Below are 12,819 nucleotides of genomic sequence, written 5' to 3' on the forward strand. Positions count from 1 at the left end.
TAAAGGAAGGGGGAGGGAACCCAATTTCCCGCCAAGTAACTCAGGGTCCAGTAGCAGGACGAACACGTGTGTGACTCCAGGCAGCAGAGGCAGGTTCCAGCAGTGGGCGTGGCAGGACGAATGAGCCGGTAGCTCCACCCTTGAGCAGGCAGGTTCCAGGCTGGGGGGAAGGGAGGCCACAGGACTCCCCTAAGCTTTGGAAGCCTTGAAGGGTCTCATGCTCTCTTCTGGGTACCAAAGCAGAGACGGCATGTCACAGGGTTTCAACTTTCTTGTTGGGGCAGGGGGCTGTTGGGCTTTATGTCTATAGATGGTATATTAATAATAAACCTAGCCATTCCCAAGGAGGGGGGAACTCTCTGGAAAACTTCAGCAGAGGAATAGGTCATGGGGAAGATGGAATTATCAGTGCTTGAAGACAAGGTAGTGAAATTTCACCATTCAGACTGTAAAAGTATACATTCACAAGAAGGCGTGAACAGAGCCTTTAAAACCTATGGAACACCCTGAAAAGACCAAATCTACAAATTATGGGCATAGAAGAAATAGAACCTCATGCTAAAAGCATAGAAAACATTGTCAATAAAGTCACAGCAGAAAATTTCTCCACACCTAGGGAAAAGAGTTACCACTTAGGTACATGTGGCAAGTAAAACAGGCAGGAAAAAAAAAAAACTCATGCCAAATTGTAGTTAAAATGTTAAGTAAATAGACAGAACAAAGACTGCACACTGAAAGATGCATGAGAGAAACACCAGGTTCCGTATAAAGCCAGGCTCAGCACAAGAAATTCCTCCTCAGAAACTCTAAAAGGCAGGAGGGCTTTAATGTCCTTAGTTGAAGGAAAGTGAAAAAACTTTCTGTGATTAAAAAGAGTTTAAGAAACTTCTGACCACTAAATGAACCCTGCAGACAATACCTGAAGGAACATAAACACATCTGTGAGTCTTCAAGACAGAAAAAGCTACATTGTCACAGTGAGCAACCAAACAAGGATGAAGAAAAGTTTAGCCAGCACACACACAGTCAACAAAGTGACATGAGTTAATACACACTGTTCAACAGTTATTCTGAATAGTCATGGTCTCAAGTCCCTATTTAAAAAAGCACACACTAACATATTGGGTTAAAAATTAGGTCCCATATATTTGTTGTATCTAAGAAACATACCTCACAATCAAGACAAATACTACATTAGGATAAAGGAAAACAAAATCCAAGGGAATAGACTGACTAAACAAGCAGGTATTGCTGTTCTGTTACCTGACAAAATTCGCTTCAAACTAGTCATAAGAGATAAAGAATGTTACTTTAAACTGATTAAAGAGAACAGACCATCAAGAGGATATTATAATTCTAAACATGTATGTGCCAAACATGAGCCTACTCAATTTTATATAACAAATACTATTAGATATAAAGTCACAGATTAACCTCAACACAATAGCGCTGTGTTATCTCAGTACCAAGTCCCACAATAGACAGGTCATTCCAAGGAAATATGTGTATCTGAGTTAAATAACATCATAGACCAAGTGGGACTAACAGACCTTTATAGACATTTCATCTGAATATGCACAATATTCTTCCCAGCAGCCTCTGAGCCTCTGGGACTTCCCCGAAAAGCGGACATGTGATGGATACACAGCAAATGTGGAAATCGTTTCTTATATTTTGACCACAGTGGAGTAAAACTGGAAATCAGCAGCAAGAGAAGCTATACAGCAGACACAGACTCGTGAGGATTAAACCACACGCTATTGCGTGATGAATGGGTATCTAAAAAAATGAGGAAGAAATTAAAACATTCCTACGTTGAATGGAAATGAACACATCATGGGAAAGGTTTCAGGATTCAGAGAGAGCAGTTCTGAGAGAGATCTCAGGGCTACACTGCCTACATCATCATTTAAAGAGATCTCAAATAAATAATGATCACCCCAAGGGGAGAACATGTTGAACATAAAATTAGTATATAAAAGGAAATAATATCAAGTTAGAAATTACTGAAGAAAGAATCATGAAGCAAAGAGCTTTTTCTTTGAAGAGAAAATCAAGATAGGCAAAACCTAGCCAAATTAAGAAAATGAAAGACGGCCCAAATTAATAACGAAAAAAAAAAAAAACCCATAAAAATGGAAAGGAGACTTTACAACAGACACCAGGGAAATTCAGAAAACACTTAAGGCATACTTTAAAAATCTATGATTTTATTAAGTTGGAAACTATACAAGTAAAACATGAATTCCTGATACATATGGTCTATAAAATAAACCAAGGTGGGATAATGAATTTAAACAGCGACCCGGAGAGATATCTCAGTGGCTAAGAGTGCTTGTTTTCCAGAAAACCCAGGTTTGGTTCCCCATACCCATGTCATGTGACTTAACCCCATCCTTAGGGGATCCAGTGCTACCTTCTGGTCCTTTTTGGTACCTGTGCATGTGAATCACACACACATGCACACACACACACACACAAATAAAAATAAAAATTAAATTAAAGCCGGGCATGGTGGCGCACGCCTTTAATCCCAGCACTCGGGAGGCAGAGGCAGGCAGATTTCTGAGTTCGAGGCCAGCCTGGGCTACAGAGTGAGTTCCAGGACAGCCACAACTACACAGAGAAACCCTGTCTCGAAAAACCAAAAAAAAAAAAAAATTAAATTAAATAGAATAAAATAACAGATCTACATCAGTTGATGAGATTGGAACAGTAATATGATGTCTCAGCAAGAAAATGTCCAGGTCCAGATGGATCCAGTGGTGAAGTCTATCAGAGGCTATATACTTACGTATTTATGTATTTTATGTATTTATGTATAGACAGGGTCTCACTATATATGCCTGGCTATCTTGGAACTTGTTATGTAGACTAGGCTGGCCCCAAATCCGCCACTCCCAGCTTCTATTAAACTTTTTTTGTTTGTTTGTTTTTCCAGACAGGGTTTCTCTGTATAGCCCTGGCTGTCCTGGAACTCACTTTGTAGACCAGGCTGGCCTCAAACTCAGAAATCCGCCTGCCTCTGCCTCCCGAGTGCTGGGATTAAAGGCGTGCGCCACCACCGCCCGGCTCTATTAAACTTTTAAAGACCAATTTTCAAACTATTTCATAAAATAGAAAAGGAGTGTCTTAAAACTCTTCTTACAAAGGCTGGAGAGATGGTTCAGTGGTTAAGAGCACTGACTGCTCTTCCGAAGGTCCTGAGTTCAAATCCCAGCAACCACATGGTGGCTCACAACCATCCGTAATGGGATCTGACACCCTCTTCTGGTGTGTCTGAAGACAGCTACAGGGTACTTAGATATAATAATAAATAAATCTTAAAACAATTAAAAAAAACCTCTTCTTACAAAGCCAGTCATAATGTAATGCAGAATCAGATAAAGACACAACAACAACAACAACAACAACAAAATAAAATTGTAAGCTAAATTGCTTGATGGACATAAATGCAAAAATTATCAATAAAATAATTACACACTAAATTGAATAAAACATCAAAAAATCATTCACCCTGGCCAAGTTGGCTTCATTCAACAGATGCAAATCAATAAATGTAACACATCATATAAATGGTCTCAAGGACAGAAATCACATGATCATTTTAATAGATACAGAAAAGGCTTTTGACAAAAATCCAACATCCCTTCATCACGAAATCCCCAGGAGGCTAGAATAGAAGGGACGTATGTCAACGTAACAAGTGTTTGTATGACAAGCTGCATCTAGCATCCTATTAAATGGGGAAACCCCTCAAAGCGCTCCCACTAAAATCAAGCATGAGACAAGCGTGTTCGCTTTCTCTGCTTTTATTTAATGCAGAGATTGACGTCTTAGAGAAATAAGGCAGGAGAAGGAAATGAAGTTGGGGGCGGAGATACAAATAGGAAGGAAAGAAGTCAACGTAAGCTTATTTTCAGATGACCTGGTACATAGAAGACCCCAAGATTCTACTAGAAACTTGTAGAGCTGGGACCTCTGGCAGCAACCTGGAAGGATGCAGCATGAACATGCCCAGGTCAGCAACAAGCAGGGAATCAGGTGGTCAGTTCTAGTCACCCTTGCTTAGGAAAAAAAATACTCTGGAATAAACCCATCCGACGGAGGAAAAGACCTCTCCAGTGGAAACGTGAAAGCTCTGGTGAAGGCGATCAAAGACAGTTGAAGATGGGAAGACGCGTGCTTGTCGATCAGAAGGACTCACTCTGTGAAAATGGCCGGCTTTGCATTCTTTGTTACATATTTGTTTATTACACTCCTCAGATATCAGCTAATGTGATCTCCAAGCCTATCAAGAGATCTTTTCTCAAGGGAAGAAGGTGGGGTGTGAGAGAGAGAACCCTATGTCATCCTCTGGCTTTTATATGTGTGCACACAGGCACATGCTCACGTGTGCACATACTACTGACAAAAATTTACACAAAATTTTAAAAAATTCTTATCAATCACCATCAAATGACATAACTTACTTATATATGTTGTGGTGTATTTGTCTATACATGTTCATGTGTGTGCATGCATGTATGTATGCTGCTTATCCCGGTGAGTGCTTGTATGTTGGACAGATCAGATGTTGATGTCCATGTCTTCCTCAGTTGTTTCTCTCTCTCTCTCTCTCTCTCTCTCTCTCTGTCCTGTGTGTGTGTGTGTGATTGTTAATGTAAGTATTGGTGTGTATGCACACAGAGGCCAGTAATTGATTTTGGGTGGCACCCTCAATTGCTCTCTGCTTTATTCTTTAAGGTAGGGGACTCTTGCTGAACCAGGATATCACCAGTTGGCTAGACTGGCTTACCAGAAAGTCTTAGAAATCCTCCTGTCTCACCCCCTTCCCCCCCCACCCCCCAGCAGTACACTTAGGTGCCAAGAGTCTAAACTCAGGTCTTTATGCGTATGAATCAGCCACTTTATTGACTGGGCCATCTTCCCAGCCCCCAGTTGGTTCTTTTTTTTCCTGAGACTATTTATTTTTTAGTTCTAGAACTTCTGAAGCTCTGAAGAAACTAGGGCAGTGTAAACTACCTTAACCTAATCGTATAGTCTGGATATTGCTGGGACTAGGGCAAACAGTGGAGAAGTGACAGGGATGGGGAGGAGAAGAGGTCAGGGAAGATGCCGGTTAGTGCTTCAGACTGTCCGCCAACCCCCAGGCAGCTGTTTTGGTGATACACCAGCTCCAGTTTATGCTTGAGATCCCCTTCTCTTGGTACATATTAGCTGTGCATTTGACTGGAGGAGGACGGGCCTCTTAGAGAAGGTGGAAGAGGGCCCCACTTAAAACCTAGGCACAAGCCAGCCACTGTGCTATGTACCTGTTGTCTTAACTTACTTGAGATCAGGAGTTCAAGGCTGGCCTTGACAACATAGAGGCCTTGACTCTTACGTGCAAGGGACTTCCGGCCTGAGAGTAGCTGGAGCGGAAGGCCTCTGTGCTTCTTCCCCTTGTACTGTAGGGGTTTGGAGGGATTGAGCTCAGTGGAAGCATGCTTGCCTAGCAAGTGCAGGCCTTTCTCAGCCCCCAGTACCCAAAACAAATCAAGACAAAAGCCATTAAAAACAGAAGTCTTGCATTTTATGTATGTGTATATATATGTATGTATTATAATATATATATATATATATATTGTATGTGTATGCTTAAAAGACTTATTTTTATTTATGTGTATTGTGTCTGTATGTCATCTATGTGCGGGTCCAAGGAGGCTGGAAGCAGATGTCTGACCCTCTGGAGTTACCTGTGACAACAGTGTGCTGCCTGATGTGTGTGCTATGAACTCAGGTCCTCTGAAAGAACAAGTGCTCCTAACCATGAGACATCCCTCCAGCCCCTACTTTTGTTTTTTTGAAACAAGGTCTCATGTATCCTAGGTTGGCCTCAAACTCAGCACGCAGCTAACGCTGACTTTGGACTCCCTGTCTTCCTGCCTTTGCCTCTCTGTTCTGGGATTACAGGTGTGCACCACCATGCCTGCCTCTGAGTTTTATTCTATTGGTTTATTTTTAGTATTTTTTAAAAGTTTATTACTGAGACTTATATCTTAGATTGTGATGTCACATCTGAACATCCACAGTGAGTGAACAGCTCTCCAGCAGGGGCAGTGTTTTCTGTGTTTTAGCCAAGAACCCTATGCAGGACCCATGGTCTTCTCTTCTGTTCCCTGTAGAGCATCAATTGAAGAGAAATATGGCAAAGACCTGCTGAACCTCTCCAGGAAGAAGCCGTGTGGACAGTCTGAGATCAAGTAGGTGCCAGTGCCTTTCTTCTATGCTTCATGTGACTGCCCGACTCCCCCTCCCCCAACCCCCGCTGTTTCAGCAAGCATGGTTGAGTGGTAGTTGTAGTAAGTTAGGCGGAGAGAATTGATATTTCTCCACCCCACCTCCTGCTTCTTGCTTTCCAATCAGGAAAAAACGTGTCTCTCTTCTTTGAGACACATTTAAGAGTTTTTAATGGGACACTTGTTACCACATTTCTTTTCTTTTCTTTCTTTTTCTTTTTTTTTTTTTTTTCAGTGCAGTCTGAAGAATCCTAAGCTAGAGATGTACTTTAAAGTGGATCTGGATAGGGGTTCTGCTTAACTGAAAGACGTGAACATAGACCCTTGCTAAAGAAATACAGTGAAAGGGAACATTTAGTTCATAATGCATGCACACGTGCGCGCGCGCACACACACACACACACACACACACACACACATATACGCCCCCAGGCACATGCACACACAGGTACGTACACACACGGGCACACGCACATATACCACTCAATAGTGCAATAGCAGAATTAGAGATATCTAGATTTTTAGTGCTGAAATGAACAGATCTAAAAAACAAAACAAAACAAACAAACAAACAAACAAAAAAACCCTCAAGTGTATAAAGTATATTTATAAAAGAGTGAATTAGAAGCTTAAGAGAAAATTTTTAGAAGTATTCTAGAAATTCTGAAGAAGAATCAGCGAGGAATGAACTAATTCTCCAGGGGCTGGGGCCAAGCTTAGGGAGATGTTAGTCCAAAGACAGTGATTTCCGAGCTGGCGCTTGGCACAGTGCTTGAAGCACTTGCTGCACAAGTGTGAAGACCAGAGCTCAGTGCCAGAACCTTTATACATGCTGGATGGGCATGGAAGCCTGCCTGTAATTCCAACCCGAGAAGCTGGAGACAGGGGATCCCCAGAGTAAAGTGTCTAAAGAGACCAGTCATATCAGTGAGCTCTGGGTTTGATTGAGAGACCCTGCCTCTGTGAGTGAAGCAGAAGAAAGATGGAGGATGGAGGATTCCCGCCGACATCAGTGGCAACCTCAGGCCTTCCTCCACACGCACAGGCATGTGCGCTCACATACGTGCTCACACGTGTGGGGACATGCGCACACATACAAGTCATGTGACATGGAAAGGAAAAAGGGCATGAAGGTTTTTGCTGGGAGAAATAAGTTCAAGAGATTTATTATACAGCATCATGACTGTAGTTAGCAGCAATGTACTGTGTTCTTAAAAAGAACTGAGAGTAGACTGTAAGTGCGGCTCTCCAAAGCATGGTCAGGAACGGATGTGAGGCAATGCCTGTGTTAATTACTCTACGGGGCCATTCCACAGTGCATGAAGATCTCAAACCGCCACATTGCACATGGTGAAGAGGCACAATTCCATCTGTCAGATAAAAGACAGAATTTAAGAAAGGAATGAGATTAGCCTGCCGTTTCTGATCAATAATATATACCCAGTGTAATGGCACATGCCTTTAATCCCAGTACTCAGAAAGCAGAGGTGGGTGAATCTCTGTGTGTCTGAGGTCAGTCTAGTCTCTACCTAGTGAGTTCCAGGACTATACGGTGAGACCCAATCTCAGAAAGAAAAATATATGATGGTTTTCTGACAAAGGAGTCAGTTAAGAGCCAGAGTTTGTAATAGTCTGTAATCCTAGCACTTGAAAAGTGGAGGCAGGGGGATTCAGAGTTTAAGGTCAGCTTCAGCTACATAGCAAGCCTGGGCTATGTGAGATACTGTCTTCATACTCGAACACACACACACACACACACATACAGATGTACACACAGAGACATACACATACACACATACATACACACATAATCACACACACATACTCATATATATATATATATATATATATATATATACACACAGAGAGACACACAGACACAGACACACATACATGCAGACATACACATACAAGCACCATCCCCCCGCCCTAGCCGCCCCCACAGATGCTCATTCGGATCAGAGTGCACATTAATATTTGAGCTATATTTGATGGCTTTGTTTTCGTATTCAGATGACAGCCTGTCCTTAGGAGAAAGGGGTCACGAGTGCTGCATTTCCATTGGGGAAGGTAAAACGCAGAGTTTCCGCAGTTTGCTCAGCTCAGGGCAGACAGGGAAGAACTGTTTATGCCCGGAAGTTATGGGGCTTGTCTTAAGAAGCTTTGGTCTTTTACTGTTTCTGTTTGTTTGGTATCTGGAGCCTTCATGATAATCTGTAGGCACAGAGAAGCATGTGAAAACATTGTAATAAATTTATATCGATTGTTTCTATAATTGAAATTATGTAATGTTGTTTTTTAGTACCTTGAAGAGAGCTCTCGAGGTCTTCAAGCAGCGTAAGTTAATTATTTAAAAAATATTATATTTTATGTGTCTGAGTGTTTTGCCTGCATGTGTGTTTGTGTACTGTGTGTGCCTGGTGCCTATAGAGGCCAGAAGAGGGCATCAAATAGTCCCTCTGAATTGGATTTATGGTGGTGGTTGTCAATCACCATGTAGGTGCTGGGAACTAAACATGGGGCCTCTGGAAAAGCAGCCAGTACCAACCGCTGAGCCATCATGGTAACCCCTAGTATAAAACTGTATTTTCTGCCCTTTGTAAATTCCCTGTCTTTCTTCTAAGGCGAGTTCTAATTTGAACAGCAGCCATTTAGAGTTAGATTTAAAAAATTCAGAACAGCCGTGAGGTGAGAAATGGCTCTGCAGACTAGAAATGAGCTGCAGACTCTGCACATTCCAGATGCTTCACACCTGCCTGACACTGGGAGAGCCACAGTCAGTACAGATTCATGGGCCCACTGGGTTTCCCACTCAGGCGTTTGAAGTAGGGCTGGGGTTCTGCAGGCTCTTAGCTTCCAAACGGGAGTAACACCATGCAGGTATGTCCTGTCCTGCTTGACCTCGGAGAGGTCCTTGAGACTTCTCTCTTCCCAGAGCACTTCAGGGCTTGGGAGAGTCTCCCATCACTGCCCCCATCTCTCTGGGAGTACTAGATCACAGATGTATGGTACCATATCCGGGTTTTTTTTTTTTTTTCATGGTTCTAGGGACCTTGCTCTGTCATTAGACCTGTTATGGATGGTTGTGAGTCACCATGTGGTTGCTGGGATTTGACCTCAGGACCTTCGGAAGGTCAGTCAGTGCTCTTAACCACTGAGCCATCTCTCCAGCCCTGGCTGTTTTGCTTTTTATGGAGACATCATTGGATAGGCACACTTGTTAATAGGCTGAGTGGGAAAGGCAGTTAAGTTAGGCTCTTCAGAGTCTTCCTGACTGGTCTGTGTATCCTTTCTACCTGCAGGGCACGGGGCGGGGGGGGGGGCCCTCTGAAGAGAACTTGGGCCTTTGCTCTACTACCAGAGGAGAAAGAATTTCTTTATGGCCTACTACAGGCAAAGGCTGATTAGTTTCACTATCTTCCTTGGGCAAGTCAGCAGTGGGATAAAAAATACACACATACATACAGACACACAAATATATATATATATATATATATATATATATATATATATATATATATATTATCAATACGACACACATACCACTACAGGTATAAAAGGTAGGTAAATTATTATTCTTTTCAAAGTCCCCATCGGCAAGGTCTTCTTTTCTCCTAATGCAGCAATGGATCTGCTTCTCCGTGTAGATTCCCTGTCTTACCGTGTTCCTTATCTACACAAACACTGTGGAACCACGCGTCCTGAAGGAAGGAACGTCAGCATAGCTTGGCTCGCCCCAGCACTTTACTTTTCTGCTCGCGTTTGCCTTCCATCTCCTTGTTTCTGTTGTGCGAGCACGCACTTGTAATCCTAGCACTCAGGAGGCATAGCGGGAGGATCATGAGGTCCAGGCAAGCCTGGGGTGCCCTGCAAGAGGCTACGTGAAAGTAACAAGTAACAAAGCGAAACAAAAAAGCCCTCCACTGGTTTATTTTCTTCTCATTGAAATAATATATTAGACGTTAAATTTAATATAATAAATAATTAAACGCAATATAATATTTAAAGTTCAGGTGAGACAGCTCACTCTACAGAAAGGAACTCAGGTCCTTGGTAAGAGCATGCTCCTAACCACAGCGAACACTGGAATTTTTTATTTCTCTGTGTAAAGTAGTTCTTGGTGATTATTTTGTTAGGCATTTAAATGAAAAATTAACTTAGTTTTAAATACATTTAGATACACATGTATAGTGGGTATGTGCCTATTCATGTTCATTAATAGTAATTATCAGGCTGGAGGTCCTGAGTTCAAATCCCAGCAATCACATGGTACCTCACAACCATCTGTAACGGGATCTGATGTCCTCTTCTGGTGTGTCTAAAGAGAGCAAAAGTGGGGCTGGTGAGATGGCTTAGTGGGTAAGAGCACCCAACTGCTCTGCCAAAGGTCCGGAGTTCAAATCCCAGCAACCACATGGTGACTCACAACCATCTGTAACGAGATCTGACTCCCTCTTCTGGAGTGTCTGAAAACAGCTACAGTGTACTTACATATAATAAATAAATATTTAAAAAAAAAGAGAGAGAGCAAAAGTGTACTCACATACATAAAATAAATACATCTTTAAAAAAATAGTAATTTTTATGAGACTGGTCTTTCTGGGTTGGGGCCAGAACATGTATTTTATTTTATTTTTTGTTTTATTTGTTTTTCAGAACATTTTTTTTTTTTTTTTTTNTCGAGACAGGGTTTCTCTATGTAGCCCTGGCTGTCCTGGCGCTCACTCTGTAGACCAGGCTGGCCTCGAACTCAGAAATCCACCTGCCTCTGCCTCCCGCGTGCTGGGATTAAAGGCGTGCGCCACCAACGCCCAGCTTTTCAGAACATTTTTAATTAAACAATTATGTTGTCATATACCTTTAAATTTTTTTCTGCATGTGTAAGTGTTTTTGCTGGTGTGTATGGCTGTGTATCATGAGTGTGCCTGGTGCCAGCAGAGAGCAGAGAGGGTGTGTGCCGGCTCCCCTGCTGCTTACATGATCAGTGGTGTGAGTCAGTGTGTGTGTGTGTGTGTGCCCAGGGAAATGAGCTCAGGTCCCCTGCAAGCACAGCTCCTAACCATGGACAGTCAGTCTCTTCAGCTCCCAACCTTTGCTTTATTCCTTCATACAAACTTAAATATGAGTGTTTTTATATAAGAATATACTATCATGGGCTCGAGAGATGGCTCAGCAGTTAAGAGCACTGGCTGCTCTTCCAGAGGTCCTGAGTTCAATTCCTAGCAACCAGATGGTGGCTCACAACCACCTGTAATGGGATCCGATGCCTTCTTCTGGTGTGTCTGAAGACGGCTACAGTCTGAAGATGAGCTACAGTGTATTCATAAACATAAAACAAATAAATAAATCTTTAAAAATATACTATTATATTTCCCTTAGAATTGGCTATCTATTCAATATCTTTCTCAGTTCAGAGACTTCTGCTTCACTCTTTTACGTTAAAAAAAAATTAACCATCCAAAATGCTAGATTTTCTCCAAAAAAGCTTGTTCCATTTCCCCAGCCAACAGTGACACCTTTTCAAATATCATCAGTAACTAGAGGTTTTTTGCTTTCCTAATTTTTTCAAAGCTGAAAGATGAAAAGCAATGAAATGTGCTGTGTTGAAAGCTCTGCCTTTTCAGCGCCCTTCAGTCCAAATGGGTTTTTCAAGGATGCGTTGCCCATTTGTTCAGTCTTTTGAATTTGACATTAAATCATTTTTAATATGGTGTATATGTAAGAGTATGTGTATACATATTTTCTTATTTATTTGTGAAAGTGCTTTTTTTTAAGTTGGAAATTTTAACCTAGTTTCTCCCCCCACCCCCGAAACTGATCATTTAAAGCAGTAAATATATGAAACATTTAAAGAATTGAATCGTTTATTTTGAACCGAAAGGCACATAGAGCCATTTGTACTCAACAAATAGATGAAAATACATTTTAAGATGCATAAGGCTTTGGTCTTGAGAGCCAGGGCCATGTTGGGCACAAGAAGGACCTCAATGGGTATTAGTGACCAAGAGATTTATTCTTAATTTTGCTTCCTACTCCAGATCTGTATGCGTAGTTTTGAATGGTTGTGTGTCTATTTGAGTTTAGACACGTGTGGTCCTTGACTTTGTTTATTTACAAATTCTTTTTACAGAAGTAGACAACGTGGCCCAGTGTCACATTCAGCTTGCGCAGACTCTAAGAGAAGAGGCCAGGAAGATGGAAGAATTCCGGGAAAAGCAGAAGCTGCAGCGGAAAAAGGTTGGTTTTGTGTATGTGTTAAATATCGCCTTTCTTCTACAGAGAAGCCTCAGGTGTGTCTGTTAGGAAATTGCTCAGCATTTGGGAGGCAGAGGCAGACAGAGCTCTCTGTGAGTTTGAAGCCAGCCTGGTCTACATAGCGGGTTCCAGGACAGCCAGGACACTCTGACTCTGTCTCAAAACAAAACAAAACAACCAAACAAGAAACAAGAACAAAAAACAAACAAAACCCCCAAACAGCTCAGCTTAGTTCTTTTTTTTGTTTTGTTTTTTGTTTTTTGAGACAGGGTTTCTCCGTGTA

At 41.9% G+C, this 12,819-nt stretch overlaps 1 protein-coding gene across 1 annotated transcript in view; it reads left to right on the plus strand.

Annotated features, from left to right (window-relative positions):
* Pstpip2 (proline-serine-threonine phosphatase interacting protein 2) overlaps positions 1-12,819 on the plus strand; it is an 84,228-nt gene that overhangs the window by 47,408 nt on the left and 24,001 nt on the right. Inside the window, exons 5-7 of the mRNA XM_029472120.1 lie at positions 6,168-6,245; positions 8,584-8,618; positions 12,412-12,518. Coding sequence (XP_029327980.1) covers positions 6,168-6,245; positions 8,584-8,618; positions 12,412-12,518 — 220 coding nt within the window. The remainder of the gene's footprint in view (positions 1-6,167; positions 6,246-8,583; positions 8,619-12,411; positions 12,519-12,819) is intronic.

Source organism: Mus caroli, chromosome 18 (assembly GCF_900094665.2).
Source record: "Mus caroli chromosome 18, CAROLI_EIJ_v1.1, whole genome shotgun sequence".
Taxonomy (NCBI): Eukaryota; Metazoa; Chordata; class Mammalia; order Rodentia; family Muridae; genus Mus; species Mus caroli.